This window comes from Amblyomma americanum, chromosome 2 (genome assembly GCF_052857255.1).
Source record: "Amblyomma americanum isolate KBUSLIRL-KWMA chromosome 2, ASM5285725v1, whole genome shotgun sequence".
NCBI lineage: Eukaryota > Metazoa > Arthropoda > Arachnida > Ixodida > Ixodidae > Amblyomma > Amblyomma americanum.
In genome coordinates this window covers 210,746,413-210,773,424 of record NC_135498.1, presented here as the reverse complement: position 1 = coordinate 210,773,424, position 27,012 = coordinate 210,746,413, and the positions used below count along the sequence as shown (strand labels likewise).

General features: G+C 53.7%; 1 protein-coding gene across 4 annotated transcripts in view; it reads left to right on the top strand.

Moving 5' to 3' along the window:
- LOC144122121 (rifampicin phosphotransferase-like) overlaps positions 1 to 27,012 on the top strand; it is a 798,972-nt gene that overhangs the window by 141,044 nt on the left and 630,916 nt on the right. For all 4 annotated transcript variants that reach the window (XM_077655660.1, XM_077655659.1, XM_077655661.1 and 1 more), the window contains exon 9: positions 1,355 to 1,470. In XM_077655660.1, the coding sequence (XP_077511786.1) occupies positions 1,355 to 1,470 (116 nt within the window). The remainder of the gene's footprint in view (positions 1 to 1,354; positions 1,471 to 27,012) is intronic.

Below are 27,012 nucleotides of genomic sequence, written 5' to 3'. Positions count from 1 at the left end.
ACCTATGTCTCGTTTTCGTCATTTCCGAAAACTACGCAGCAGAGCGTCGCCTCATTATACACCGCACCTGTCACGAGTAGTGACCAACTACTTAGTTTGGTGCTGGGATGTTACGAGGTTGGACCCACTAAGTGATTTGCGTTGGTGTTCGGCAAATACCATATAACCCGTACCTCATCTTGACAAACTGCGGCCGGACACATCAGACTCTATAGTGCAGAAAACTTCAGGGGGTGCTCACAAGGTGCCGTCATTTCTAAGGAACACATGTGCCGAGAGCATTGAAACGCTGCATTTGAGGTAATGGGCAGTAATTTTGAAAACTCAATATCGGCGCTCTGCCTCTAGAAGATCTGCTTACAAAAGCATGTTACGCTCTGGTCGCATTGCCCGCAGCTTGCACGAAGAAATATTCATCAAGCGGCTACAGCATATCGCGGAACTCTCGGCCCGGTCTGCTTAAACGCGCTGAGCAGCGGGCTCTCGAAAATGATTGTCATGACAAAAACTTTTTCTATCGCGGAACTCGTTAATAAGCGTTAACTGAATTCCTGTTAAGCTGCGCACTTTTCTGTAACTTAAAGGTTTAAGGCGGTGCGCTTCAACGAGGCCTGTCTGCGTGAATTTGCCAAAAGCGCTACCAACAATCCTGTCGACGCGAATCTGTTGGACAGGTCGAGATCTGTTCGCCAAAGTTATCTTTTTGGGCATACTTCTTTTCCGCTATTAACACACACTCTAGATTTGCTGCATATCTGCGTTGTCGTGTACTTCGACATACTTCCGCCGTCGCAGTAGATGACCCTCTACTGCTGACAACCTGAAATTATGCGTAACCTATGACAAGCTGTTTCGAAAACGTTCACAGGAACTGTGGCAGAGCTTTCGCTCGCTGAAATCGTGGTGTCGCCTAAGGTGAGAAGTGCGCTTAGGGCGTGGGAAGTAAAGCGGTGTAAATAAAACAGACACTACGCCTGGTAACGGCCTTCTGCACAACCGCGGCGGTCGCTGAAATTCTAAATTCCACGATAGCAAACCGTCGGCCAAATCTTTGCTTTCAAGGGGTTCTGCCTCCAAAATAAATAAAAACTGAATTGAATTTGATGGGCGGTGTTTGCTTGGTGGAGAAGATTATCTGCGCCGGTAGAGCGTTGCATTCTGGCAAGTAATCAATCGTAAGAGCCCGTATGTTGGCATCTCAATAAACAAGTGTCACCGAAAATTAATTGTTTGCTCCTTAGTTACCCCTCTTGTGGAGATGCTTGCGTCTTGATGAAGCTTTCGTTTTGGAACAAATTAGGGGTTTGAGAAATGGACAGAACATTTCAATCATAGGCCTTCTCTTTTACGATAGATACCAAACAGGGCTCGTGGTACTGCCATCCACGGAGCTTGGACCGGTGACTGACTGCAGCGAAGGGGTCCTGACAGACGGCCGCGGCTTCAAAAACAACTTCAGCTTCGACTTCGGTAAGAGAACCTTCCGTTCTGTTATTAAGCAGACGAAACCATCGGTCGTAGCCACGGCTCCTCGACATCTCGCTGAAGTATACTGCAGCACAGCTTCGTGCAGCACAAATGTTGAGCAGAACACAAAGCACATTTACCGATTATATCGATTTCAAGACAAAGCTAAACATAGGGCAGCGCCTGGCCCACTAGGTCAGGCGGCTAATTAATTAATCGTGAGAGGCTGCTTGCAAAGAGCAACCTCTGTCGCAACCCAAACGAAGCAAACCAAGTCCACTGATGGCATCAGCTGCGCCACTGCACACCTCCCACAGGGTCCCTTACCAACGTGCAGCCGGTGCTAACCAGGAGAGAACCTGGGACGCCAATTATGCGGCACCGCCCCTAAGCGCACCGAGCTAAGCGCAATGAGCAGGAGCGGATTCGAGGAGAAGTTGTTTATAAAGATGCTTGAGCAGTAGTTAAACGAAAGAATTTGGGGCGGCAATTGGGTCCTAGACTGGAACCGCCTAGTAGGTCGTAGCTCATACCGACAATTGACGACATGCTAGCGCGCATATCTGCATTTTATGAAATTACCCAAATCGACTGAATTTTCTTCTACCAAAATCCACAAACTTGCTTAACACTCCGCTTTAATACTTTTTTCCTCCTTGGCAGGCGTTGTATATTTCTTGCACGCTTCCGACGATCTCTGGAGCGCCCAATTTCAGCTGCACTGCTCTAACACAACAGAAGCTTTCGCTCGTCGCGGTCTCTATACCCGGCATGCATACGTATCCGGCAAGCGTTGCATAATTATAGCACGCTACCGACGGTCTCGGGACCGCCCAACTTCAGCTGCACTGCACTGACACGGCTGAAGCTTTCGCTCTTCGCGGTCTCTATACCCGGCATACATACGTATCAGGGAGGCGTTGCATAATTCTAGCACGCTTCCGCGGTCTCTATACCCAGCATAAATACGTATCCGGCCGGCATTGCATAATTCTAGCACGCTTCCGACGGTCTCGGGAGCGCCCAACTTCAGCTGCACTGCTCTGACACGACCGAAGCTTTAGCTCATTGCGGTATCTATACCCGGCATACATACGCTTCCGCAGGCGTTGCATAATTATAGCACGCTTCCGACGGTCTCGGGAGCGCCCACCTTCAGCTCCACTGCTCTGACACGACTGAAACTTTCGCTCTTCGCGGTCTCTATACCCGGCGTGCATACGTATCCGGCAGGCGTTGCATAATTCTAGCACACCCCCGACGGCCTCGGGAGCGCCCAACTTCTGCTGCACTGCTCTGACACGACTGAAGCTTTCGATCTTCGCGGTCTCTATACCCGGCATGCAAACGTATCCGACAGGCGTTGCATAATTCTAGCACGCTTCCAACGGTCTCGGGAGCACCCAACTTAAGCTCCACTGCTCTGACACGACTGAAACTTTCGCTCTTCGCGGTCTCTATACCCGGCACGCATACGTATCCGGCAGGCGTTGCATAATTCAAGAACGCTTCCGACAGTCTTGGGAGAGCCCATCTTCAGCTCCACTGCTCTGACACGACTGAAATTTTCGCTCTTCGCGGTCTCTATACCCGGCATGCATACGTATCCGGTAGGCGTTGCATAATTTCAAACAATCAATCAATCATTTTATTCAGACATGAACTTGTATGCACAGTACATGCCCACGAGATGAGACAAAAGGAAGAAGCTGCTGGCATTCTTCCTGACGAGGCCTCACCCCGGGTCACACATCAAAGGCAGAAGGGTGGTTACATTCATTAAAACTCAACAAGCTCTTTAGTTCAATTTTCACAGTAGTTGAAAGTTAATGAAGGCACATAGGATAACAAAGAGAAAGGAAAAATACCAGTAACGCTACAGTTCGCAACACAATAGAAAATATGACAGGAGTGAGGCTATCACTGTAAACACTACATAGCACAAGTATTTGATGGGTCAGTCGTACGCATAAAAAGCATCTTCATTTTCTTTTTGAAATGACAAGTGGTTTTACAAGTTACAGCTTCGTCAATTATGGAAGGATACACATTGCAAACTGCAGAAATTTGGTTATCAATGTGTTCGGTGCCGTAGTTTGTCCGGGCACGACTGGAAATAAAGGAAGTGTCTCGCAGACTATAGCGTATGTTTCTGTTCACGTACTTGTTTCTGAAAGATGTGATGTCCTGCTTTATTTTATGATAAATATGAACAGCAACTGAAAGCTTATAGCACAGTGGTAATGGAAGAACATTGAAGGACTGTAATAAGCAGTCACCTGAGGAAGGATTAGGAGAACATGCGCACAGAGCTCTTTTTTTGTAATGATAATAATCTGGCTGTGTCAGTTTTGTTGCAAGTGCCCCAAATTAAATTGCAATACACCAGTTGTGAATGGATGAGGGCAAAATACAACTGCTTTTTAGCCTGAATGGGCAACAAGTACCTGATGCAATTTATCACACCAATAGATCGAGCTACACGCAAACGGACGTGATTTACTAGCACGCTTCCGACGGTCTCGGGAGCGCCCAGCTTCAGGTCCACTGCTCTGACACGACTGAAGCTTTCGCTCTTCGCGGTCTCTATACCCTGCATGCATACGTATCCGGCAGGCGTTGCATAATTCTAGCACGCTTCCGACGGTCTCGGGAGCGCCCAGCTTCAGCTCCACTGCTCTGACACGACTGAAACTTTCGCTCTTCGCGGTCTCTATACCCGGCATGCATACGTATCCGGCAGGCGTTGCATATTTCTAGCACGCTTCCGACGGTCTCGGGAGCGCCCAGCTTCAGCTCCACTGCTCTGACACGACTGAAGCTTTCGCTCTTCGCGGTCTCTATACCCTGCATGCATACGTATCCGGCAGGCGTTGCATAATTCTAGCACGCTTCCGACGGTCTCGGGAGCGCCCAGCTTCAGCTCCACTGCTCTGACACGACTGAAACTTTCGCTCTTCGCGGTCTCTATACCCGGCATGCATACGTATCCGGCAGGCGTTGCATATTTCTAGCACGCTTCCGACGGTCTCGGGAGCGCCCAGCTTCAGCTCCACTGCTCTGACACGACTGAAGCTTTCGCTCTTCGCGGTCTCTATACCCGGCATGCATACGTATCCGGCAGGCGTTGCATATTTCTAGCACGCTTCCGACGGTCTCGGGAGCGCCCAGCTTCAGGTCCACTGCTCTGACACGACTGAAGCTTTCGCTCTTCGCGGTCTCTATACCCTGCATGCATACGTATCCGGCAGGCGTTGCATAATTCTAGCACGCTTCCGACGGTCTCGGGAGCGCCCAGCTTCAGCTCCACTGCTCTGACACGACTGAAACTTTCGCTCTTCGCGGTCTCTATACCCGGCATGCATACGTATCCGGCAGGCGTTGCATATTTCTAGCACGCTTCCGACGGTCTCGGGAGCGCCCAGCTTCACCTCCACTGCTCTGACACGACTGAAACTTTCGCTCTTCGCGGTCTCTATACCCGGCATGCATACGTATCCGGCAGGCGTTGCATATTTCTAGCACGCTTCCGACGGTCTCGGGAGCGCCCAGCTTCAGGTCCACTGCTCTGACACGACTGAAGCTTTCGCTCTTCGCGGTCTCTATACCCTGCATGCATACGTATCCGGCAGGCGTTGCATAATTCTAGCACGCTTCCGACGGTCTCGGGAGCGCCCTGCTTCAGCTCCACTGCTCTGACACGACTGAAACTTTCGCTCTTCGCGGTCTCTATACCCGGCATGCATACGTATCCGGCAGGCGTTGCATATTTCTAGCACGCTTCCGACGGTCTCGGGAGCGCCCAGCTTCAGCTCCACTGCTCTGACACGACTGAAGCTTTCGCTCTTCGCGGTCTCTATACCCGGCATGCATACGTATCGGCAGGCATTGCATAATTCTAGCACGCTTCGAACGGTCTCGGGAGCGCCGAACTTCAGCTGCACTGCTCTCACACGACAGAAGCTTTCGCTCTTCGTGGTCTCTATACTCGGCATGCATACGTATCCGGCAGGCGTTGCATAATTCTAGCACGCTTCCGACGGTCTCGGGAGCGCCGAACTTCAGCTGCACTGCTCTGACACGACTGAAGCTTTCGCTCTTCGCGGTCTCTATACCCGGCACGCATACGTATCGGCAGGCATTGCATAATTCTAGCACGCTTCCGCGGTCTCTATACCCAGCATGCATACGTATCCGGCAGGCGCTGCAGAATTCTAGCACGCTCCCGACGGTCTCGGGAGCGCCAAACTTCAGCTGCACTGCTCTGACACGACTGAAGCTTTCGTTCTTCGCGGTCTCTATACCCGGCATGAATACGTATCCGGCAGGCGTTGCATAATTCTAGCACGCTTCCGCGGTCTCTATACCCAGCATGCATACGTATCCGGCAGGCGTTGCATAATCCTAGCACGCTTCCGACGGTCTTGGGAGCGCCCAACATCAGCTGCACTGCTCTGACACGACTGAAACTTTCGCTCTTCGCGGTCTCTATACCGGGCACGCATACGTATCCGGCAAGCGTTGCATAATTCTAGCACTACCCCGACGGTCTCGGGAGCGCCCAACTTCAGCTGCACTGCTCTGACACTACTTAAGCTTTCGCTCTTCGCGGTCTCTATACCCGGCATGCATACGTATCCGGCAGGAGTTGCGTAATTCTAGAACGCTCCCGACAGTCTCGGGAGCGCCCGAATTCACCTGCACTGCTCTGACACGACTGAAGCTTTCGCTCTTCACGGTCTCTATACCCGGCATGCATACGTATCCGCCAGGCATTGCATAATTCTAGCACGCTTCCGACGGTCGCGGGAGCACCCAACTTCAGCTGCACTGCTCTGACACGACAGAAGCTTTCCCTCTTCGCGGTCTCTATACCCGGCATGCATACGTATCCGCCAGGCGTTGCATAATTCTAGCACGTTTCCGAAGGTCTCGGGAGCACCCAACTTCAGCTGCACTGCTCTTATATGACTGAAGCTTTCGCTCTTCGCGGTCTCTATACCCGGCATGCATACGTATCCGCCAGGCGTTGCATAATTCTAGCACGCTTCCGACGGTCTCGGGAGCACCCAACTTCAGCTGCACTGCTCTGACACGACTGAAACTTTCGCTCTTCGCGGTCTCTATACCCGGCATGCATACGTATCCGGCAGGCGTTGCATATTTCTAGCACGCTTCCGACGGTCTCGGGAGCGCCCAGCTTCAGCTCCACTGCTCTGACACGACTGAAGCTTTCGCTCTTCGCGGTCTCTATACCCGGCATGCATACGTATCGGCAGGCATTGCATAATTCTAGCACGCTTCGAACGGTCTCGGGAGCGCCGAACTTCAGCTGCACTGCTCTCACACGACAGAAGCTTTCGCTCTTCGTGGTCTCTATACTCGGCATGCATACGTATCCGGCAGGCGTTGCATAATTCTAGCACGCTTCCGACGGTCTCGGGAGCGCCGAACTTCAGCTGCACTGCTCTGACACGACTGAAGCTTTCGCTCTTCGCGGTCTCTATACCCGGCACGCATACGTATCGGCAGGCATTGCATAATTCTAGCACGCTTCCGCGGTCTCTATACCCAGCATGCATACGTATCCGGCAGGCGCTGCAGAATTCTAGCACGCTCCCGACGGTCTCGGGAGCGCCAAACTTCAGCTGCACTGCTCTGACACGACTGAAGCTTTCGTTCTTCGCGGTCTCTATACCCGGCATGAATACGTATCCGGCAGGCGTTGCATAATTCTAGCACGCTTCCGCGGTCTCTATACCCAGCATGCATACGTATCCGGCAGGCGTTGCATAATCCTAGCACGCTTCCGACGGTCTTGGGAGCGCCCAACATCAGCTGCACTGCTCTGACACGACTGAAACTTTCGCTCTTCGCGGTCTCTATACCGGGCACGCATACGTATCCGGCAAGCGTTGCATAATTCTAGCACTACCCCGACGGTCTCGGGAGCGCCCAACTTCAGCTGCACTGCTCTGACACTACTTAAGCTTTCGCTCTTCGCGGTCTCTATACCCGGCATGCATACGTATCCGGCAGGAGTTGCGTAATTCTAGAACGCTCCCGACAGACTCGGGAGCGCCCGAATTCACCTGCACTGCTCTGACACGACTGAAGCTTTCGCTCTTCACGGTCTCTATACCCGGCATGCATACGTATCCGCCAGGCATTGCATAATTCTAGCACGCTTCCGACGGTCTCGGGAGCACCCAACTTCAGCTGCACTGCTCTGACACGACAGAAGCTTTCCCTCTTCGCGGTCTCTATACCCGGCATGCATACGTATCCGCCAGGCGTTGCATAATTCTAGCACGTTTCCGAAGGTCTCGGGAGCACCCAACTTCAGCTGCACTGCTCTTATATGACTGAAGCTTTCGCTCTTCGCGGTCTCTATACCCGGCATGCATACGTATCCGCCAGGCGTTGCATAATTCTAGCACGCTTCCGACGGTCTCGGGAGCACCCAACTTCAGCTGCACTGCTCTGACACGACTGAAGCTTTCGCTCTTCGCGGTCTCTATACCCGGCATGCATACGTATCCGCCAGGCATTGCATAATTCTAGCACATTTCCGAAGGTCTCGGGAGCGCCCAACTTCAGTTGCACTGCTCTGACATGACTGAAGCTTTCGCTCTTCGCGGTCTCTATACCCGGCATGCATACGTATCCGCCAGGCGTTGCATAATTCTAGCACGCTTCCGACGGTCTCGGGAGCACCCAACTTCAGCTGCACTGCTCTGACACGACTGAAGCTTTCGCTCTTCGCGGTCTCTATACCCGGCATGCATACGTGTCCACCAGGCGTTGCATAATTCTAGCACGTTTCCGGAGGTCTCGGGAGCGCCCAACTTCAGCTGCACTGCTCTGACATGACTGAAGCTTTCGCTCTTCGCGGTCTCTATACCCGGCATGCATACGTATCCGCCAGGCGTTGCATAATTCTAGCACGTTTCCGAAGGTCTCGGGAGCGCCCAACTTCAGCTGCACTGCTCTGACATGACTGAAGCTTTCGCTCTTCGCGGTCTCTATACCCGGCTATTCGTATCCGCCAGGCGTTGCATAATTCTAGCACGTTTCCGACGGTCTCGGGAGCACCCAACTTCAGCTGCACTGCTCTGACACGACTGAAGCTTTCGCTCTTCGCGGTCTCTATACCCGGCATGCATACGTATCCGCCAGGCGTTGCATAATTCTAGCACGTTTCCGAACGCTTCGGGAGCGCCCAACTTCAGCTACACTGCTCTGACATGACTGAGGCTTTCGCTCTTCGCGGTCTCTATACCCGGCATGCATACGTATCCGCCAGGCGTTGCATAATTCTAGCACGCTTCCGACGGTCTCGGGAGCACCCAACTTTTGCTGCACTGCTCTGACACGACTGAAGCTTTCGCTCTTCGCGGTCTCTATACCCGGCATGCATACGTATCCGCCAGGCGTTGCATAATTCTAGCACGTTTCCGAAGGTCTCGGGAGCGCCCAACTTCAGCTGCACTGCTCTGACATGACTGAAGCTTTCGCTCTTCGCGGTCTCTATACCCGGCATGCATACATATCCGCCAGGCGTTGCATAATTCTAGCACGCTTCCGACGGTCTCGGGAGCACCCAACTTCAGCTGCACTGCTCTGACACGACTGAAGCTTTCGCTCTTCGCGGTCTCTATACCCGGCATGCATACGTATCCGCCAGGCATTGCATAATTCTAGCACATTTCCGAAGGTCTCGGGAGCGCCCAACTTCAGTTGCACTGCTCTGACATGACTGAAGCTTTCGCTCTTCGCGGTCTCTATACCCGGCATGCATACGTATCCGCCAGGCGTTGCATAATTCTAGCACGCTTCCGACGGTCTCGGGAGCACCCAACTTCAGCTGCACTGCTCTGACACGACTGAAGCTTTCGCTCTTCGCGGTCTCTATACCCGGCATGCATACGTATCCACCAGGCGTTGCATAATTCTAGCACGTTTCCGGAGGTCTCGGGAGCGCCCAACTTCAGCTGCACTGCTCTGACATGACTGAAGCTTTCGCTCTTCGCGGTCTCTATACCCGGCATGCATACGTCTCCGCCAGGCGTTGCATAATTCTAGCACGTTTCCGAAGGTCTCGGGAGAGCCCAACGTCAGCTGCACTGCTCTGACATGACTGAAGCTTTCGCTCTTCGCGGTCTCTATACCCGGCTATTCGTATCCGCCAGGCGTTGCATAATTCTAGCACATTTCCGACGGTCTCGGGAGCACCCAACTTCAGCTGCACTGCTCTGACACGACTGAAGCTTTCGCTCTTCGCGGTCTCTATACCCGGCATGCATACGTATCCGCCAGGCGTTGCATAATTCTAGCACGTTTCCGAAGGCCTCGGGAGCGCCCAACTTCAGCTGCACTGCTCTGACATGACTGAGGCTTTCGCTCTTCGCGGTCTCTATACCCGGCATGCATACGTATCCGCCAGGCGTTGCATAATTCTAGCACGCTTCCGACGGTCTCGGGAGCACCCAACTTCAGCTGCACTGCTCTGACACGACTGAAGCTTTCGCTCTTCGCGGTCTCTATACCCGGCATGCATACGTATCCGCCAGGCGTTGCATAATTCTAGCACGTTTCCGAAGGTCTCGGGAGCGCCCAACTTCAGCTGCACTGCTCTGACATGACTGAAGCTTTCGCTCTTCGCGGTCTCTAAACCCGGCATGCATACGTATACGCCAGGCGTTACATAATTCTAGCACGCTTCCGACGGTCTCGGGAGCACCCAACTTCAGCTGCACTGCTCTGACACGACTGAAGCTTTCGCTCTTCGCGGTCTCTATACCCGGCATGCATACGTATCCGCCAGGCGTTGCATAATTCTAGCACGTTTCCGAAATTCTCGGGAGCGCCCAACATCAGCTGCACTGCTCTGACATGACTGAAGCTTTCCCTCTTCGCGGTCTCTATACCCGGCATGCATACGTATCCGGCAGGCGTAGCATAATTCTAGCACGCTTCCGACGGTCTCGGAAGCACCCAACTTCAGCTGTACTGCTCTGACACGACTGAAATTTTCGCTCTTCAAGGTCTCTATACCCGGCATGCATACGTATCCGGCAGGCGTAGCATAATTCTAGCACGCTTCCGACGGTCTCGGGAGCTCCCAACTCCAGCTGCACTGCTGAAGATTTCGCTCTTCGCGGTCTCTATACCCGGCATGCATACGTTTCCGGAAGGCGTTGCATAATTCTAGCACGCTCCCGACGGTCTCGGGACCGCCGAACTTCAGCTGCACTGCTCTGACACGACTGAAGCATTCGCTGTTCGCGGACTCTATACCCGGCATGAATACGTATCCGGCAGGCGTTGCATAATTCTAGCACGCTTCCGCGGTCTCTATACCCAGCATGCATACGTATCCGGCAGGCGTAGCATAATTCTAGCACGCTTCCGACGGTCTCGGGAGCACCCAACTTCAGCTGCACTGCTCTGACACGACTGAAGCTTTCGCTCTTCGCGGTCTCTATACCCGGTATGCATACGTATCCGGCAGGCGTTGCATAATTCTAGCACGCCCCCGACGGCCTCGGGAGCGCCCAACTTCTGCTGCATTGCTCTGACACGACTGAAGCTTTCGCTCTTCGCGGTCTCTATACCCGGCATGCGTACGTATCTGGCAGGCGTTGCATAATTCTAGCACGCTTCCGACGGTCTCGGGAGCGCCCAACATCAGCTGCACTGCTCTGACACCACGGAAACTTTCGCTCTTCGCGGTCTCTATACCCGGCATGCATGCGTATCCGCCAGGCGTTGCATAATTCTAGCACGCTTCCGACGGTCTCGGGAGCACCCAACTTCAGCTGCACTGCTCTGACACGACTGAAGCTTTCGCTCTTCGCGGTCTCTATACCCGGCATGCATACGTATCCGCCAGGCGTTGCATAATTCTAGCACGTTTCCGAAGGTCTCGGGAGCACCCAACTTCAGCTGCACTGCTCTGACATGACTGAAGCTTTCGCTCTTCGCGGTCTCTATACCCGGCTTGCATGCGTATCCGGCAGGCGTTGCATATTTCTAGCACGCTTCCGACGGTCTCGGGAGCGCCCAGCTTCAGCTCCACTGCTCTGACACGACTGAAACTTTCGCTCTTCGCGGTCTCTATACCCGGCATGCATACGTATCCGGCAGGCGTTGCATATTTCTAGCACGCTTCCGACGGTCTCGGGAGCGCCCAGCTTCAGGTCCACTGCTCTGACACGACTGAAGCTTTCGCTCTTCGCGGTCTCTATACCCTGCATGCATACGTATCCGGCAGGCGTTGCATAATTCTAGCACGCTTCCGACGGTCTCGGGAGCGCCCAGCTTCAGCTCCACTGCTCTGACACGACTGAAACTTTCGCTCTTCGCGGTCTCTATACCCGGCATGCATACGTATCCGGCAGGCGTTGCATATTTCTAGCACGCTTCCGACGGTCTCGGGAGCGCCCAGCTTCAGCTCCACTGCTCTGACACGACTGAAGCTTTCGCTCTTCGCGGTCTCTATACCCGGCATGCATACGTATCGGCAGGCATTGCATAATTCTAGCACGCTTCGAACGGTCTCGGGAGCGCCGAACTTCAGCTGCACTGCTCTCACACGACAGAAGCTTTCGCTCTTCGTGGTCTCTATACTCGGCATGCATACGTATCCGGCAGGCGTTGCATAATTCTAGCACGCTTCCGACGGTCTCGGGAGCGCCGAACTTCAGCTGCACTGCTCTGACACGACTGAAGCTTTCGCTCTTCGCGGTCTCTATACCCGGCACGCATACGTATCGGCAGGCATTGCATAATTCTAGCACGCTTCCGCGGTCTCTATACCCAGCATGCATACGTATCCGGCAGGCGCTGCAGAATTCTAGCACGCTCCCGACGGTCTCGGGAGCGCCCAACTTCAGCTGCACTGCTCTGACACGACTGAAGCTTTCGTTCTTCGCGGTCTCTATACCCGGCATGAATACGTATCCGGTAGGCGTTGCATAATTCTAGCACGCTTCCGCGGTCTCTATACCCAGCATGCATACGTATCCGGCAGGCGTTGCATAATCCTAGCACGCTTCCGACGGTCTCGGGAGCGCCCAACATCAGCTGCACTGCTCTGACACGACTGAAACTTTCGCTCTTCGCGGTCTCTATACCGGGCACGCATACGTATCCGGCAAGCGTTGCATAATTCTAGCACGCCCCCGACGGTCTCGGGAGCGCCCAACTTCAGCTGCACTGCTCTGACACTACTTAAGCTTTCGCTCTTCGCGGTCTCTATACCCGGCATGCATACGTATCCGGCAGGAGTTGCGTAATTCTAGAACGCTCCCGACAGTCTCGGGAGCGCCCGAATTCACCTGCACTGCTCTGACACGACTGAAGCTTTCGCTCTTCACGGTCTCTATACCCGGCATGCATACGTATCCGCCAGGCATTCCATAATTCTAGCACGCTTCCGACGGTCTCGGGAGCACCCAACTTCAGCTGCACTGCTCTTATGTGACTGAAGCTTTCGCTCTTCGCGGTCTCTATACCCAGCATGCATACGTATCCGGCAGGCGTTGCATAATCCTAGCACGCTTCCGACGGTCTCGGGAGCGCCCAACATCAGCTGCACTGCTCTGACACGACTGAAACTTTCGCTCTTCGCGGTCTCTATACCGGGCACGCATACGTATCCGGCAAGCGTTGCATAATTCTAGCACTACCCCGACGGTCTCGGGAGCGCCCAACTTCAGCTGCACTGCTCTGACACTACTTAAGCTTTCGCTCTTCGCGGTCTCTATACCCGGCATGCATACCTATCCGGCAGGAGTTGCGTAATTCTAGAACGCTCCCGACAGTCTCGGGAGCGCCCGAATTCACCTGCACTGCTCTGACACGACTGAAGCTTTCGCTCTTCACGGTCTCTATACCCGGCATGCATACGTATCCGCCAGGCATTGCATAATTCTAGCACGCTTCCGACGGTCTCGGGAGCACCCAACTTCAGCTGCACTGCTCTGACACGACAGAAGCTTTCCCTCTTCGCGGTCTCTATACCCGGCATGCATACGTATCCGCCAGGCGTTGCATAATTCTAGCACGTTTCCGAAGGTCTCGGGAGCACCCAACTTCAGCTGCACTGCTCTTATATGACTGAAGCTTTCGCTCTTCGCGGTCTCTATACCCGGCATGCATACGTATCCGCCAGGCGTTGCATAATTCTAGCACGCTTCCGACGGTCTCGGGAGCACCCAACTTCAGCTGCACTGCTCTGACACGACTGAAGCTTTCGCTCTTCGCGGTCTCTATACCCGGCATGCATACGTATCCGCCAGGCATTGCATAATTCTAGCACATTTCCGAAGGCCTCGGGAGCGCCCAACTTCAGTTGCACTGCTCTGACATGACTGAAGCTTTCGCTCTTCGCGGTCTCTATACCCGGCATGCATACGTATCCGCCAGGCGTTGCATAATTCTCGCACGCTTCCGACGGTCTCGGGAGCACCCAACTTCAGCTGCACTGCTCTGACACGACTGAAGCTTTCGCTCTTCGCGGTCTCTATACCCGGCATGCATACGTATCCACCAGGCGTTGCATAATTCTAGCACGTTTCCGGAGGTCTCGGGAGCGCCCAACTTCAGCTGCACTGCTCTGACATGACTGAAGCTTTCGCTCTTCGCGGTCTCTATACCCGGCATGCATACGTATCCGCCAGGCGTTGCATAATTCTAGCACGTTTCCGAAGGTCTCGGGAGCGCCCAACGTCAGCTGCACTGCTCTGACATGACTGAAGCTTTCGCTCTTCGCGGTCTCTATACCCGGCTATTCGTATCCGCCAGGCGTTGCATAATTCTAGCACGTTTCCGACGGTCTCGGGAGCACCCAACTTCAGCTGCACTGCTCTGACACGACAGAAGCTTTCGCTCTTCGCGGTCTCTATACCCGGCATGCATACGTATCCGCCAGGCGTTGCATAATTCTAGCACGTTTCCGAAGGCCTCGGGAGCGCCCAACTTCAGCTGCACTGCTCTGACATGACTGAGGCTTTCGCTCTTCGCGGTCTCTATACCCGGCATGCATACGTATCCGCCAGGCGTTGCATAATTCTAGCACGCTTCCGACGGTCTCGGGAGCACCCAACTTCAGCTGCACTGCTCTGACACGACTGAAGCTTTCGCTCTTCGCGGTCTCTATACCCGGCATGCATACGTATCCGCCAGGCGTTGCATAATTCTAGCACGTTTCCGAAGGTCTCGGGAGCGCCCAACTTCAGCTGCACTGCTCTGACATGACTGAAGCTTTCGCTCTTCGCGGTCTCTATACCCGGCATGCATACGTATACGCCAGGCGTTACATAATTCTAGCACGCTTCCGACGGTCTCGGGAGCACCCAACTTCAGCTGCACTGCTCTGACACGACTGAAGCTTTCGCTCTTCGCGGTCTCTATACCCGGCATGCATACGTATCCGCCAGGCGTTGCATAATTCTAGCACGTTTCCGAAATTCTCGGGAGCGCCCAACATCAGCTGCACTGCTCTGACATGACTGAAGCTTTCCCTCTTCGCGGTCTCTATACCCGGCATGCATACGTATCCGGCAGGCGTAGCATAATTCTAGCACGCTTCCGATGGTCTCGGGAGCACCCAACTTCAGCTGTACTGCTCTGACACGACTGAAATTTTCGCTCTTCAAGGTCTCTATACCCGGCATGCATACGTATCCGGCAGGCGTAGCATAATTCTAGCACGCTTCCGACGGTCTCGGGAGCGCCCAACTCCAGCTGCACTGCTGAAGATTTCGCTCTTCGCGGTCTCTATACCCGGCATGCATACGTTTCCGGAAGGCGTTGCATAATTCTAGCACGCTCCCGACGGTCTCGGGACCGCCGAACTTCAGCTGCACTGCTCTGACACGACTGAAGCTTTCGCTGTTCGCGGACTCTATACCCGGCATGAATACGTATCCGGCAGGCGTTGCATAATTCTAGCACGCTTCCGCGGTCTCTATACCCAGCATGCATACGTATCCGGCAGGCGTAGCATAATTCTAGCACGCTTCCGACGGTCTCGGGAGCACCCAACTTCAGCTGCACTGCTCTGACACGACTGAAGCTTTCGCTCTTCGCGGTCTCTATACCCGGTATGCATACGTATCCGGCAGGCGTTGCATAATTCTAGCACGCCCCCGACGGCCTCGGGAGCGCCCAACTTCTGCTGCATTGCTCTGACACGACTGAAGCTTTCGCTCTTCGCGGTCTCTATACCCGGCATGCGTACGTATCTGGCAGGCGTTGCATAATTCTAGCACGCTTCCGACGGTCTCGGGAGCGCCCAACATCAGCTGCACTGCTCTGACACCACGGAAACTTTCGCTCTTCGCGGTCTCTATACCCGGCATGCATGCGTATCCGCCAGGCGTTGCATAATTCTAGCACGCTTCCGACGGTCTCGGGAGCACCCAACTTCAGCTGCACTGCTCTGACACGACTGAAGCTTTCGCTCTTCGCGGTCTCTATACCCGGCATGCATACGTATCCGCCAGGCGTTGCATAATTCTAGCACGTTTCCGAAGGTCTCGGGAGCACCCAACTTCAGCTGCACTGCTCTGACATGACTGAAGCTTTCGCTCTTCGCGGTCTCTATACCCGGCTTGCATGCGTATCCGGCAGGCGTTGCATATTTCTAGCACGCTTCCGACGGTCTCGGGAGCGCCCAGCTTCAGCTCCACTGCTCTGACACGACTGAAACTTTCGCTCTTCGCGGTCTCTATACCCGGCATGCATACGTATCCGGCAGGCGTTGCATATTTCTAGCACGCTTCCGACGGTCTCGGGAGCGCCCAGCTTCAGGTCCACTGCTCTGACACGACTGAAGCTTTCGCTCTTCGCGGTCTCTATACCCTGCATGCATACGTATCCGGCAGGCGTTGCATAATTCTAGCACGCTTCCGACGGTCTCGGGAGCGCCCAGCTTCAGCTCCACTGCTCTGACACGACTGAAACTTTCGCTCTTCGCGGTCTCTATACCCGGCATGCATACGTATCCGGCAGGCGTTGCATATTTCTAGCACGCTTCCGACGGTCTCGGGAGCGCCCAGCTTCAGCTCCACTGCTCTGACACGACTGAAGCTTTCGCTCTTCGCGGTCTCTATACCCGGCATGCATACGTATCGGCAGGCATTGCATAATTCTAGCACGCTTCGAACGGTCTCGGGAGCGCCGAACTTCAGCTGCACTGCTCTCACACGACAGAAGCTTTCGCTCTTCGTGGTCTCTATACTCGGCATGCATACGTATCCGGCAGGCGTTGCATAATTCTAGCACGCTTCCGACGGTCTCGGGAGCGCCGAACTTCAGCTGCACTGCTCTGACACGACTGAAGCTTTCGCTCTTCGCGGTCTCTATACCCGGCACGCATACGTATCGGCAGGCATTGCATAATTCTAGCACGCTTCCGCGGTCTCTATACCCAGCATGCATACGTATCCGGCAGGCGCTGCAGAATTCTAGCACGCTCCCGACGGTCTCGGGAGCGCCCAACTTCAGCTGCACTGCTCTGACACGACTGAAGCTTTCGTTCTTCGCGGTCTCTATACCCGGCATGAATACGTATCCGGTAGGCGTTGCATAATTCTAGCACGCTTCCGCGGTCTCTATACCCAGCATGCATACGTATCCGGCAGGCGTTGCATAATCCTAGCACGCTTCCGACGGTCTCGGGAGCGCCCAACATCAGCTGCACTGCTCTGACACGACTGAAACTTTCGCTCTTCGCGGTCTCTATACCGGGCACGCATACGTATCCGGCAAGCGTTGCATAATTCTAGCACGCCCCCGACGGTCTCGGGAGCGCCCAACTTCAGCTGCACTGCTCTGACACTACTTAAGCTTTCGCTCTTCGCGGTCTCTATACCCGGCATGCATACGTATCCGGCAGGAGTTGCGTAATTCTAGAACGCTCCCGACAGTCTCGGGAGCGCCCGAATTCACCTGCACTGCTCTGACACGACTGAAGCTTTCGCTCTTCACGGTCTCTATACCCGGCATGCATACGTATCCGCCAGGCATTCCATAATTCTAGCACGCTTCCGACGGTCTCGGGAGCACCCAACTTCAGCTGCACTGCTCTGACACGACAGAAGCTTTCCCTCTTCGCGGTCTCTATACCCGGCATGCATACGTATCCGCCAGGCGTTGCATAATTCTAGCACGTTTCCGAAGGTCTCGGGAGCACCCAACTTCAGCTGCACTGCTCTTATGTGACTGAAGCTTTTGCTCTTCGCGGTCTCTATACCCGGCATGCATACGTATCCGCCAGGCGTTGCATAATTCTAGCACGCTTCCGACGGTCTCGGGAGCACCCAACTTCAGCTGCACTGCTCTGACACGACTGAAGCTTTCGCTCTTCGCGGTCTCTATACCCGGCATGCATACGTATCCACCAGGCGTTGCATAATTCTAGCACGTTTCCGGAGGTCTCGGGAGCGCCCAACTTCAGCTGCACTGCTCTGACATGACTGAAGCTTTCGCTCTTCGCGGTCTCTATACCCGGCATGCATACGTATCCGCCAGGCGTTGCATAATTCTAGCACGTTTCCGAAGGTCTCGGGAGCGCCCAACTTCAGCTGCACTGCTCTGACATGACTGAAGCTTTCGCTCTTCGCGGTCTCTATACCCGGCTATTCGTATCCGCCAGGCGTTGCATAATTCTAGCACGTTTCCGACGGTCTCGGGAGCACCCAACTTCAGCTGCACTGCTCTGACACGACTGAAGCTTTCGCTCTTCGCGGTCTCTATACCCGGCATGCATACGTATCCGCCAGGCGTTGCATAATTCTAGCACGTTTCCGAAGGCCTCGGGAGCGCCCAACTTCAGCTGCACTGCTCTGACATGACTGAGGCTTTCGCTCTTCGCGGTATCTATACCCGGCATGCATACGTATCCGCCAGGCGTTGCATAATTCTAGCACGCTTCCGACGGTCTCGGGAGCACCCAACTTTTGCTGCACTGCTCTGACACGACTGAAGCTTTCGCTCTTCGCGGTCTCTATACCCGGCATGCATACGTATCCGCCAGGCGTTGCATAATTCTAGCACGTTTCCGAAGGTCTCGGGAGCGCCCAACTTCAGCTGCACTGCTCTGACATGACTGAAGCTTTCGCTCTTCGCGGTCTCTATACCCGGCTATTCGTATCCGCCAGGCGTTGCATAATTCTAGCACGTTTCCGACGGTCTCGGGAGCACCCAACTTTTGCTGCACTGCTCTGACACGACTGAAGCTTTCGCTCTTCGCGGTCTCTATACCCGGCATGCATACGTATCCGCCAGGCGTTGCATAATTCTAGCACGTTTCCGAAGGCCTCGGGAGCGCCCAACTTCAGCTGCACTGCTCTGACATGACTGAGGCTTTCGCTCTTCGCGGTCTCTATACCCGGCATGCATACGTATCCGCCAGGCGTTGCATAATTCTAGCACGCTTCCGACGGTCTCGGGAGCACCCAACTTTTGCTGCACTGCTCTGGCACGACTGAAGCTTTCGCTCTTCGCGGTCTCTATACCTGGCATGCATACGTATCCACCAGGCGTTGCATAATTCTAGCACGTTTCCGAAGGTCTCGGGAGCGCCCAACTTCAGCTGCACTGCTCTGACATGACTGAAGCTTTCGCTCTTCGCCGTCTCTATACCCGGCTATTCGTATCCGCCAGGCGTTGCATAATTCTAGCACGTTTCCGACGGTCTCGGGAGCACCCAACTTCAGCTGCACTGCTCTGACACGACTGAAGCTTTCGCTCTTCGCGGTCTCTATACCCGGCATGCATACGTATCCGCCAGGCGTTGCATAATTCTAGCACGTTTCCGAAGGCCTCGGGAGCGCCCAACTTCAGCTGCACTGCTCTGACATGACTGAGGCTTTCGCTCTTCGCGGTCTCTATACCCGGCATGCATACGTATCCGCCAGGTGTTGCATAATTCTAGCACGCTTCCGACGGTCTCGGGAGCACCCAACTTTTGCTGCACTGCTCTGACACGACTGAAGCTTTCGCTCTTCGCGGTCTCTATACCCGGCATGCATACGTATCCGCCAGGCGTTGCATAATTCTAGCACGTTTCCGAAGGTCTCGGGAGCGCCCAACTTCAGCTGCACTGCTCTGACATGACTGAAGCTTTCGCTCTTCGCGGTCTCTATACCCGGCATGCATACATATCCGCCAGGCGTTGCATAATTCTAGCACGTTTCCGGAGGTCTCGGGAGCGCCCAACTTCAGCTGCACTGCTCTGACATGACTGAAGCTTTCGCTCTTCGCGGTCTCTATACCCGGCATGCATACGTATCCGCCAGGCGTTGCATAATTCTAGCACGTTTCCGAAGGTCTCGGGAGCGCCCAACTTCAGCTGCACTGCTCTGACATGACTGAAGCTTTCGCTCTTCGCGGTCTCTATACCCGGCTATTCGTATCCGCCAGGCGTTGCATAATTCTAGCACGTTTCCGACGGTCTCGGGAGCACCCATCTTCAGCTGCACTGCTCTGACACGACTGAAGCTTTCGCTCTTCGCGGTCTCTATACCCGGCATGCATACGTATCCGCCAGGCGTTGCATAATTCTAGCACGTTTCCGAAGGCCTCGGGAGCGCCCAACTTCAGCTGCACTGCTCTGACATGACTGAGGCTTTCGCTCTTCGCGGTCTCTATACCCGGCATGCATACGTATCCGCCAGGCGTTGCATAATTCTAGCACGCTTCCGACGGTCTCGGGAGCACCCAACTTCAGCTGCACTGCTCTGACACGACTGAAGCTTTCGCTCTTCGCGGTCTCTATACCCGGCGTGCATACGTATCCGCCAGGCGTTGCATAATTCTAGCACGTTTCCGAAGGTCTCGGGAGCGCCCAACTTCAGCTGCACTGCTCTGAAATGACTGAAGCTTTCGCTCTTCGCGGTCTCTATACCCGGCATGCATACGTATACGCCAGGCGTTACATAATTCTAGCACGCTTCCGACGGTCTCGGGAGCACCCAACTTCAGCTGCACTGCTCTGACACGACTGAAGCTTTCGCTCTTCGCGGTATCTTTACCCGGCATGCATACGTATCCGCCAGGCGTTGCATAATTCTAGCACGTTTCCGAAATTCTCGGGAGCGCCCAACATCAGCTGCACTGCTCTGACATGACTGAAGCTTTCCCTCTTCGCGGTCTCTATACCCGGCATGCATACGTATCCGGCAGGCGTAGCATAATTCTAGCACGCTTCCGACGGTCTCGGGAGCACCCAACTTCAGCTGTACTGCTCTGACACGACTGAAATTTTCGCTCTTCAAGGTCTCTATACCCGGCATGCATACGTATCCGGCAGGCGTAGCATAATTCTAGCACGCTTCCGACGGTCTCGGGAGCGCCCAACTCCAGCTGCACTGCTGAAGATTTCGCTCTTCGCGGTCTCTATACCCGGCATGCATACGTTTCCGGAAGGCGTTGCATAATTCTAGCACGCTCCCGACGGTCTCGGGACCGCCGAACTTCAGCTGCACTGCTCTGACACGACTGAAGCTTTCGCTGTTCGCGGACTCTATACCCGGCATGAATACGTATCCGGCAGGCGTTGCATAATTCTAGCACGCTTCCGCGGTCTCTATACCCAGCATGCATACGTATCCGGCAGGCGTAGCATAATTCTAGCACGCTTCCGACGGTCTCGGGAGCACCCAACTTCAGCTGCACTGCTCTGACACGACTGAAGCTTTCGCTCTTCGCGGTCTCTATACCCGGTATGCGTACGTATCCGGCAGGCGTTGCATAATTCTAGCACGCCCCCGACGGCCTCGGGAGCGCCCAACTTCTGCTGCATTGCTCTGACACGACTGAAGCTTTCGCTCTTCGCGGTCTCTATACCCGGCATGCGTACGTATCTGGCAGGCGTTGCATAATTCTAGCACGCTTCCGACGGTCTCGGGAGCGCCCAACATCAGCTGCACTGCTCTGACACCACGGAAACTTTCGCTCTTCGCGGTCTCTATACCCGGCATGCATGCGTATCCGCCAGGCGTTGCATAATTCTAGCACGCTTCCGACGGTCTCGGGAGCACCCAACTTCAGCTGCACTGCTCTGACACGACTGAAGCTTTCGCTCTTCGCGGTCTCTATACCCGGCATGCATACGTATCCGCCAGGCGTTGCATAATTCTAGCACGTTTCCGAAGGTCTCGGGAGCACCCAACTTCAGCTGCACTGCTCTGACATGACTGAAGCTTTCGCTCTTCGCGGTCTCTATACCCGGCTTGCATGCGTATTCGCCAGGCGTTGCATAATTCTAGCACGCTTCCGACGGTCTCGGGAGCACCCAACTTCAGCTGCACTGCTCTGACATGACTGAAGCTTTCGCTTTTCGCGGTCTTTATACCCGGCTATTCTTATCCGCCAGGCGTTGCATAATTCTAGCACGTTTCCGACGGTCTCGGGAGCACCCAACTTCAGCTGCACTGCTCTGACACGACTGAAGCTTTCGCTCTTCGCGGTCTCTATACCCGGCATGCATACGTATCCGCCAGGCGTTGCATAATTCTAGCACGTTTCCGAAGGCCTCGGGAGCGCCCAACTTCAGATGCACTGCTCTGACATGACTGAGGCTTTCGCTCTTCGCGGTCTCTATACCCGGCATGCATACGTATCCGCCAGGCGTTGCATAATTCTAGCACGCTTCCGACGGTCTCGGGAGCACCCAAATTCAGCTGCACTGCTCTGACACGACTGAAGCTTTCGCTCTTCGCGGTCTCTATACCCGGCATGTATACGTATCCGCCAGGCGTTGCATAATTCTAGCACGTTTCCGAAGGTCTCGGGAGCGCCGAACTTCAGCTGCACTGCTCTGACATGACTGAAGCTTTCGCTCTTCGCGGTCTCTATACCCGGCATGCATACGTATACGCCAGGCGTTACATAATTCTAGCACGCTTCCGACGGTCTCGGGAGCACCCAACTTCAGCTGCACTGCTCTGACATGACTGAAGCTTTCCCTCTTCGCGGTCTCTATACCCGGCATGCATACGTATCCGGCAGGCGTAGCATAATTCTAGCACGCTTCCGACGGTCTCGGGAGCACCCAACTTCAGCTGTATTGCTCTGACACGACTGAAATTTTCGCTCTTCAAGGTCTCTATACCCGGCATGCATACGTATCCGGCAGGCGTAGCATAATTCTAGCACGCTTCCGGCGGTCTCGGGAGCGCCCAACTCCAGCTGCACTGCTGAAGATTTCGCTCTTCGCGGTCTCTATACCCGGCATGCAGACGTTTCCGGAAGGCGTTGCATAATTCTAGCACGCTCCCAACGGTCTCGGGACCGCCGAACTTCAGCTGCACTGCTCTGACACGACTGAAGCTTTCGCTGTTCGCGGACTCTATGCCCGGCATGAATACGTATCCGGCAGGCGTTGCATAATTCTAGCACGCTTCCGCGGTCTCTATACCCAGCATGCATACGTATCCGGCAGGCGTAGCATAATTCTAGCACGCTTCCGACGGTCTCGGGAGCACCCAACTTCAGCTGCACTGCTCTGACACGACTGAAGCTTTCGCTCTTCGCGGTCTCTATAGCCGGTATGCATACGTATCCGGCATGCGTTGCATAATTCTAGCACGCCCCCGACGGCCTCGGGAGCGCCCAACTTCTGCTGCATTGCTCTGACACGACTGAAGCTTTCGCTCTTCGCGGTCTCTATACCCGGCATGCGTACGTATCTGGCAGGCGTTGCATAATTCTAGCACGCTTCCGACGGTCTCGGCAGCGCCCAACATCACCTGCACTGCTCTGACACCACGGAAACTTTCGCTCTTCGCGGTCTCTATACCCGGCATGCATGCGTATCCGCCAGGCGTTGCATAATTCTAGCACGCTTCCGACGGTCTCGGGAGCACCCAACTTCAGCTCCACTGCTCTGACACGACTGAAGCTTTCGCTCTTCGCGGTCTCTATACCCGGCATGCATACGTATCCGCCAGGCGTTGCATAATTCTAGCACGTTTCCGAAGGTCTCGGGAGCACCCAACTTCAGCTGCACTGCTCTGACATGACTGAAGCTTTCGCTCTTCGCGGTCTCTATACCCGGCTTGCATGCGTATCCGCCAGGCGTTGCATAATTCTAGCACGCTTCCGACGGTCTCGGGAGCACCCAACTTCAGCTGCACTGCTCTGACACGACTGAAGCTTTCGCTCTTCGCGGTCTCTATAACCGGCATGCATATGTATCCGCCAGGCGTTGCATAATTCTAGCACGTTTCCGAAATTCTCGGGAGCGCCCAACTTCAGCTGCACTGCTCTGACATGACTGAAGGTTTCCTTCTTCGCGGTCTCTATACCCCGCATGCATACGTATCCGGCAGGCGTAGCATAATTCTAGCACGCTTCCGACGGTCTCGGGAGCACCCAACTTCAGCTGTACTGCTCTGACACGACTGAAATTTTCGCTCTTCAAGGTCTCTATACCCGGCAGGCGTAGGATAATTCTAGCACGCTTCCGACGGTCTCGGGAGCGCCCAACTCCAGCTGCACTGCTCTGGCACGACTGAAGATTTCGCTCTTCGCGGTCTCTATACCCGGCATGCATACGTTTCCGGAAGGCGTTGCATAATTCTAGCACGCTCCCGACGGTCTCGGGACCGCCGAACTTCAGCTGCACTGCTCTGACACGACTGAAGCTTTCGCTGTTCGTGGACTCTATACCCGGCATGAATACGTATCCGGCAGGCGTTGCATAATTCTAGCACGCTTCCGCGGTCTCTATACCCAGCATGCATACGTATCCGGCAGGCGTTGCATAATTCTAGCACGCGTCCGATGGTCTCGGGAGCGCCCAACTTCAGCTGCACTGCTCTGACACGACTGAAGCTTTTGCTTTTCGCGGTCTCTATACCCGGCACGCCGTTTTTAGGCTACCTCCGTTCTTTATAGCATGCTCGATTCTCTCCATATTAAACTTCCTTATGTCGGCTACCTTGCGCTTATTTATTAACTTTGATAGCTCCGTTAGTTCTATTCTATCGGTAGTGTTAGATGCCTTCATGTTTTGGCGTTTCTTAATCAGATCTTTCGTCACCTGAGATAGCTTCCCGGTATCTTTTCGAACTGTCCTACCGCCTACTTGTACTGCGCACTCCGTAATTATTGATGTCAGGTTATCGTGCATTGAATGAACATCAAGATCATCTTCCTCAGTTAAAGCCGAGTATCTGTTTTGCAGCGCTATCCTAAACTCCTGTGCTTTCCCTCTTACGGCTAACTCGTTAATGGTCTTCTTCGCTAGCTTCTTCCGTTCCCTCTTCAAGTCTAAGCTAATTCTAGACCTTACCATTCTATGGTCGCTGCAACGCACCCTTCCGAGGACGGCCACATCCTGAATGATGCCAGGTTTAGCGCATAGTATGAAGTCGATTTCATTTTTAATCTCACCATTGGGGCTCTTCCAGGTCCACTTCCTGTTTTCTCGTTTGCGGAAGAAGGTATTCATGATCCGTAAATTATTTCTATCCGCGAATTCGACTAATAACTCTCCCCTGCTATTTCTAGAGCCTATCCCATAGTCACCTACCGCGTGGTCGTCAGCCTGCTTCTTGCCCACCTTCGCATTGAAGTCGCCCATCAGTACAGTGTACTGCGATTTTACTCTATTCATTGCTGATTCTACGTCCTCATAGAAGCTTTCAACGGTCTGGTCATCATGGCTGGATGTGGGTGCGTAGGCCTGCACCACTTTCAGCTTGTACCTCCTATTCAGCCTAATTACTATTGCTGCTACCCTCTCGTTAATACTGTAGAACTCCTCTGCGTTGCCAGCTATATCCTTATTAATGAGGAAACCCACACCTAGTTCTCGTCTATCCTTTAGCCCGCGATAGCACAGTATGTGTCCGTCCTTTAGTACTGTATACGCCTCACCTGTCCTCCTAACTTCGCTAAGCCCTATCACATCCCATTTAACTCCCGTTAGTTCCTCGAACAGCACTGCTAGGCTAGCCTCACTAGCTAAAGTTCTAGCGTTAAACGTTGCCAGGTTCAGATTCCAATGGCGGCCTGTCCGGAACGGAGGTAGCCTAAAAACGGTGAAGAGGAAACTAGGCATAGGTAAAAACCAGATGTATGCATTAAGAGACAAGCAGGGCAATGTCATTAGCTATATGGATAAGATAGTTAACGTAGCCGAAGAGTTCTACACAGAGCTGTACAGTAGCCAATGTAATCAGAGCGCCAATGAGAAAGACAGCAGTGCACAGCAATGCGTCATCCCGCCAGTAACGAAAGATGAAGTAAAGAAAGCCTTAGAAGCAATGAAAAGGGGAAAAGCAGCTGGGGAGGATCAGGTAACAGCAGATCTGTTGAAGGATGGAGGGGACGTCGTGCTAGAAAAACTAGCCACCCTGTATACGCAATGCCTTATGACCTCGACTGTACCAGAAGCTTGGAAGAATGCAAACATTATCTTAATTCATAAGAAGGGAGACGCCAAGGACTTGAAAAATTACATGCCGATCAGCTTACTATCCGTTGCCTACAAAGTATTTACTAAGGTAATCGCTAATAGAGTCAGGGCAACGTTAGACTTTAATCAACCAAATGATCAGGCAGGCTTTCGTAAAGGATATTCCACAATAGATCATATTCACACTATCAATCAGGTGATAGAGAAATGCGCAGAATATAACCAACCTCTATATATAGCTTTCATTGATTACGAGAAAGCATTCGACTCAGTGGAAACCTCAGCAGTCATACAGGCATTGCGTAATCAGGGGGTAGAAGAGCCTTATGTCAAAATACTGGAAGATATATATAGCAACTGCACAGCTACTATAGTCCTCCATAAAGTCAGCAATGAAATTCCAATAAGGAAGGGCGTCAGGCAAGGAGACACGATATCGCCAATGCTGTTCACCGCATGTTTGCAGGAGGTATTTCGAGGCCTGAATTGGGAACAGTTGGGAATAAGAATAAATGGAGAATACCTAAATAATCTGAGATTTGCTGATGACATTGCCTTGCTGAGTCACTCAGGAGGTGAACTGCAAATCATGATCAACGAGTTAGACAGGCAGAGCAGATCGATGGGTCTAAAAATTAACATGCAGAAAACCAAGGTAATGTTCAACAGTCTAGCAAGGGAACAACAGTTCACAATTGGCAGCGAGAGCCTAGAAATTGTGCCGGAATACGTCTACTTAGGGCAGGTAGTGACAGCTGATCCGGATCATGAGAGGGAGATAACTAGAAGGATAAGAATGGGGTGGAGCGCATATGGCAAATTCTCGCAGATCATGAGTGGCAGTTTACCAATTTCCCTCAAGAGGAAAGTGTACAACAGCATAATCTTACCGGTACTCACCTACGGGGCAGAAACGTGGAGGCTAACGAAAAGAGTTCAGCTTAAGTTAAGGACAACGCAGCGAGCCATGGAAAGAAAAATGATAGGTGTAACGTTAAGAGATCGGAAGCGGGCAGAGTGGGTGAGGGAACAAACACGCGTTAATGACATCCTAGTCGAAATCAAGAGAAAGAAATGGGCTTGGGCAGGGCATGTGATGCGAAGGC